The sequence below is a fragment of the Leiobunum rupestre genome, chromosome 10 (genome assembly GCF_980474605.1).
Source record: "Leiobunum rupestre chromosome 10, qqLeiRupe1.1.hap1, whole genome shotgun sequence".
Lineage (NCBI taxonomy): Eukaryota > Metazoa > Arthropoda > Arachnida > Opiliones > Sclerosomatidae > Leiobunum > Leiobunum rupestre.
The window spans coordinates 44,046,778-44,052,499 of record NC_143393.1 but is presented as its reverse complement, the minus strand read 5'-3'; the positions used below and the strand labels follow the sequence as shown (position 1 = coordinate 44,052,499).

Genomic DNA, 5,722 nt, shown 5'->3' with positions numbered 1-5,722 from the left:
GCGTATCGCCAAGACAAGAATAGGCCCCCTGAACTTAAACCATTTATGGTTAGGCTTAGCAATAAAATGTTACCACTCAAAATATTGAGATATTTATTAAAAAAAAAATTTGAAATGAAAACTTACATACTTAAAAAGTGTTATTACTAATTGTTTGTTACAAACTTCTCCAAATTCAATAAAACAGTTGGAAAAAAACTTCACTAATGCAAATTCATCGCCATTGAAACGTATGTTAAACTTCCCGCCTCTTTGATAGATTCCGGTTGTTACACCAGCGTTCCAAGCGACGGAAAATCGCTGTCGCGAAAATACATGGGGAGGAAATTCTTTGCCGGGGCCGCTATCGTCGCGAGCAGCGTGAGCGCGTGCAGGGGGCCGTGGTACGAGCGAATAAAAACCTTTGAACCTTTGTCGTCTGAATTCGTTGGTAAATTAGTCGATATGGTACTATTAGGACTTTCGCATTTTATTAACTTTGCAAACAACATACTCAGTTGTGGAAAAATAAATTTTAATTAGTTTAAGGTTGAAAATGCAACTGTCTGTTTAAATATTGTGTTTCATGGATTCAAAATTTAAATTAGTTCTAGCCGAAGTACAATTTTATATAAGCCCTGGAAAGCCTTTGCTTGGTTTCTTTAATGAACGTGAAGTTGAGCCATATGCTTCTTGGTTGAGCCATGCTCCAATCATGTTTCGAACTGCAGTGATCGAACTTTAAATCAATGTAACAGCTCATCATGTGAATCTAACACTAAAAGCAAATGCGTATAGTTTTGGGTATGATATTATCAGTTATCAGACGGTTCAGACGATATGTGGTAATGGGTTTTGCCCAACAATTGCCAACGTCATTGTTTTTGGGTTTACTGTTAGGTATTCTCTATGTGACGTTCCTTGGAATTCCATTTTTCTCGGAAGAGACAAATTGTAAATCATCTAGGTCTAATAGTTTATCACTATTAGAAGATGATTATGAACCAATCATTAATTTACAAAGTAAACCTAAATTAAACCCCATTATTTTGAGAAATAAAAATCGAAATGTAATACGACCAAGGTACTATTCTACAGAACTAAATATTAAAGACAAACTATTAGTTATAGTTTTGTCACCTGATTATAACTCTTTTAAACTTTATGGGAAAGCTCTTAATGAGACGCTGTCAAATTACGTGGAGAAGATTATTTATTTCGTTAGTGATAAAAACTCCCTCAAAAATGAAAAATATGATAACTTAGTTTTCTTAGAGGATGCTAAGTTTGAGAATTTTTTTGGAAATACAATGAAAACTGGTGCTAGAGTAACCAGATCCTCATTAAATAATGCCAAAGCCCCTTTACTGGCTTTAAAATATGTTATAGACCATTACTTAAAAAGTTACCAATATTTTTATTTTATAAAAGACACTACTTATATAATTGGTGCCAAATTAGAAAAATTTATTCAAACTTTAAGTTTGGCCGATGAAATTCATGTAGGGAAAGTGATACGTGTTAACACTAATTTAGATGAATCTCAGTGTTATCTTGATGCAGGCATTTTATTTAGTCAAAATGTCTTATCAAGAGTTGTAAACCAAGAAGGTATAGAATGGTGTTTTTCATATCTAAACAAATTTTACGAAGTTAATTCACTATTTGCCAAACTCGATGATTCTAAAATATTTGAACAGTGCATAGCAAAAACAACTTTGATTTCTTGCTCCAACAAAGCAAAAGAGGATTATTTATCGCTTAACCTTTCTGAAATAACCCAGCACAGCAGTGCATTAAAGTTATGGGAATCTGGTGCCATTTCTGCATTTCCAGTGAAGAGTCTGGTTGAACACACTAAATTGACCAAATATTTAAAACAACGAGAGTTAAAAATTATCTACGACCAAATTTCATCAATTGAAAGTAAACTAAATGAAGCTCACTTTCAAGCTCAAACTGAAGAATTAAATCAAGATGCGTTACTAGAATACGATTCATGGCCAGTGGGAGTTCAAAAGAATTTTGTTCCTTTAAATCGATTTGACGTGATCCAATGGATTTACTTCAACCAAACACATGTCTTACTCGAAGATGACTTTAACATAGTTACGAGAATTACAGGAGTAAATCGTTTAGACGTAAATGATGTATTGGAGTCTTGTAAAAAGTTTGCCAAAGTTAAATATCCTGCTGCGGAATTAATTGAATTCACAGATGGTTATCGAAAATTTGACCCCACCAGAGGAATGGAATACCTATTTGATTTTGTCTTTTTGGATCATGGTGATTTAGTTTCAACTCGATTCAAAGCAATCAAACCTATGGCCAAAACTGAAATAATTACTGTTCCTTACGTAACTGAACACACTCGCATAGTACTGGCCCTACCAGTATGGTCCACGCACTTAGATAAAGCTCTTAAATTTGTTGAAGATTACGCCAATGTCTGTTTGAAGAAGAAGGATAATTCGGTCTTGGTTTTGTTGTTGCTCCACAATCGCGATCAATCAAATGAAAAAGATCCAAATGATTTGGATAAAGATAACGATCCATTTTTCTATTTAAAATCTCTAGCTAATAACTTTACCGAGAAATACCATTCCAGTAATGGAAGGATAGCTTGGATGAGTGTTTATTTGAAAACCACAGCCAGGAACAATCTTGTTTCTGACTTTGCTATTTTAGATCTTTTAGTTAGAAAATTAACCCCAGATTCTTTAGTTCTTCTGTGTAAACCTAATATGGAATTACGGTTGGAGTATTTGAACCGGGTCAGGATGAATACAATTCACGGGACTCAAGTGTTTTTCCCTATTCCATTTGTTCAATTTCACCCGAACCTATCTGTAGGTTACAGGAAATTAAAAGAACTGGTTTTTGATGTTCCTGCTATTGAAATTAAGAGTGGTCAAGGAAGATTTGATAAAGAAAACTTTGACCACTCCTCTTTTTACGTCTTTGATTATTTAACTTCTCGCAAAGCGTTTGAAAAAGAAATACCAGTAGCCAAAACTATGAGAGACCTTCAAAAGAGTCTTTACTATAAGATTTCAATGCCCGGTTTAAAAGTAAGGTTCATATTTGGGAAGAAAAATCAAACAAGGTAATACCATAATTTATTCTACTGAAAATATATTATGGTTTTACTGCGGGAGATAGTAAAACAATCTTATCAGAAGGTCATCACTTATAACCCCATTTTATTTCCAACAGGAAATGTTCCTAAGAGCTCGCCTTGTTCATTTAATGAGGGCAATTGAACCAGATCTTCGCCTCTATTATGAAAACCTCGATTGTCATAGTGATATTGATATATTCCTTAAAAATGATGATGACAGTTTAAAAGAAGAAAAAAGGAGAATCCAACAGTGTATCACTCGTAATTGGAAAAATTTAGGAACCAAATCAGCCATGGCCAGTATTTTACTGGGAAATCATAATGTGGGTAACTCGAGTGCCAAAGAAGATTATCCTGATACTGAATAACTCTACGCTATCCATTTTTTTACACATACCAAAAAGCTTTCTACCAAAACCAATAGTGCCTTTAAAAATCTACTTATATATTGCTTTTATATACATGTACTAATGTTAATGAAATGTTGCAGAGAAGAAATTGTACAAAAGACTTTTTTACTCTAGCCTTATTTTCTGGCATTTTCGTACAGAATTAACAAAAAAGACCATTTTCCAAAAAATTTGTCAGTTTATGTTGATTAAATATACTTTTTAAATATAGATATTCCATTTGCTTTAATTTTTGTAATTTCTTTGTAACAATTCATCACTTCAATCGTCACTATCACTCCCCGACTCGCTAAGTTGTAAATCTTGACCTAACAGACCAATATTATTAACAAACATAAGTGAAATCTTAATTTTATATATACTTACTAAGTTGGCTTAGCTTCGGCATGCTCAAAGTTGACTTGGCATTAGGAGAGGACATTCCGCATTTCTTAACCTCAGCGGAAGTTTTCTTGCTTGGAGTTGGCACATCTTCACTGTCATCAGAATCACTTGAACTGCTGGAGCTACTTCCTGAACTGGAGTTTTTGTCATTTCTCACTGAGCCACTGGTATCCATGGGTTCAGGATCACCAGACAACAACAAGGCCTCCAACTCATCCTGAGGTTGTCGAATTTCATCTTCATCCTCTTCTTCACCACTACTGGAACTAGAATCACTGCCTGAACTATTAGAAAGATCACCGGATTCCATAACCTCAGTGTTCTCCACTGAAATTATACACGTATAAAATTAACTTAAGTTAATTAATTTATAGGTTTTGGAGAGACTAAATTTACATGCCTATTAGTGTGTTATCTTTTCCAAGCAGTTGAGGCATTGAAGGCGGCATCGATTGTGAAGAATTGTAATTATTCCCATTATTCCTGGAAGCTGAATTGGAATTGTTATATCCATTTGAATTTCTTGAAGAAGAGGTCTGAATGTTAGCTAAAATATTCGGCATGGAAGGACTGGCACTGTTGGGCATTTCAATCGAAGGACTTGTTTGAGGAGAAATCCAAGACCGTTGATTGCTACTTCCAGGGGAGTGATTGTTTTTAGGAGAATACCTCAGCGGTTGCGAGTGACTGTTATTAGGTGAAGGCTTTTTCGAATTAGAGGGTTGTTGGGTATTATTTGAGCTTCCGCCAGGATTTTCAATAGGTGTTATTGGTCGTCCTTGCAAAGCTCTGCTACTTCCCTCAGCTCTGGAAATAATGTAGATTAGAAGAAATTTGTTTGAATGAATATCCATTAATGAAATAATCAAACCTGGTTTTTTTCAACTGAATGTTTGTGCTTAGCTTTTCCAAAGTAATCTCCCCAGTATTATGGTCTATAATTAAAACACATTCCTTCTGGTATGGTCTGCGTGACCCTCTAAATACTGTTTGCGCTGTTCCCTGTTGGGATAAACTCCATTAATTAAATTTTTGAACAGCAGTTCATAATTGCCTTTATATGGGACAGTTACTTCAACATGAGGGACTGTGACAGTAACCTGGTTACTTTCACCAATTTCAACTGAAGCCATTTTACTAGTATCCACAGATGCAGGTTTAAAATCATCTAGTCATATTAAAAAATGCAGTAATCATCCAAAATAATTAATTACACAAGAAAGCTCTTACATCGAACAGAATGGAAAGCATTTCCAGTTCGCTCAGAAAAACTCTTTCCAAGTTTGAATTCACGAACTTCATTACTTAAGCCCAAACGATCTGCTATATTTCCGGACATTTCGTACTTAGCGATTTAAACAATAATAAGTAGCATTCACTAAACACGATAGGATTAGGCCAAACGCCTAGAAATAGCTTGGCCTATGGCATTCTCCACTAAAGTAACTTATTCAATTTCAAAACGTCATAAGCTGCATTTCTTGATGCAAGGCTTAGTAAATAAAATCGAAAATAATATAAACTTGCCTATTTTATGTAAAAGGTATGAACGATTCCTGATTATTTCTACATTTTAGCATATTAGTAACTAAAATAAATGTTTTTACTAAAAAAATACGAAGGAAATAATCTGAAAATAGGTTAATGGGTCAATCACAAACTGTCCATACGGAAAATTTAAATTTGATTGATTTATTTGAATTATTTCCCATTAGAAGTCGCGCAGTTCGTAGTGGAGATTTGTCACACTTATTTTGCGGTATTTTACTGGGCGCGTCCATTAGAGTTTTCCCCCTTTAGCCCCGGGGCCTTTCTCCATATGCCTGAA

At 34.6% G+C, this 5,722-nt stretch overlaps 2 protein-coding genes across 2 annotated transcripts; one reads left to right on the top strand and one right to left on the bottom strand.

Moving 5' to 3' along the window:
- Window positions 1-424: 424 nt before the first annotated feature.
- Chpf (Chondroitin polymerizing factor) lies at window positions 425-3,701 on the top strand. The gene is made up of 2 exons (XM_090160295.1): window positions 425-3,050; window positions 3,196-3,701. The coding sequence occupies exons 1-2, from the start codon at window positions 768-770 to the stop codon at window positions 3,466-3,468; spliced, it is 2,556 nt and encodes an 851-aa protein (XP_090016421.1). The 5' UTR covers window positions 425-767; the 3' UTR covers window positions 3,469-3,701.
- Window positions 3,595-5,476, bottom strand: LOC149926005 (uncharacterized). The gene is made up of 6 exons (XM_090160296.1): window positions 5,125-5,476; window positions 4,968-5,062; window positions 4,766-4,896; window positions 4,295-4,701; window positions 3,877-4,221; window positions 3,595-3,818 (listed from the first exon to the last, which is right to left on the bottom strand). Exons 1-6 carry the CDS (start codon window positions 5,231-5,233, stop codon window positions 3,772-3,774), a joined length of 1,134 nt encoding a protein of 377 aa, XP_090016422.1. The 5' UTR covers window positions 5,234-5,476; the 3' UTR covers window positions 3,595-3,771.
- Between the last annotated feature and the right edge of the window lie 246 nt (window positions 5,477-5,722).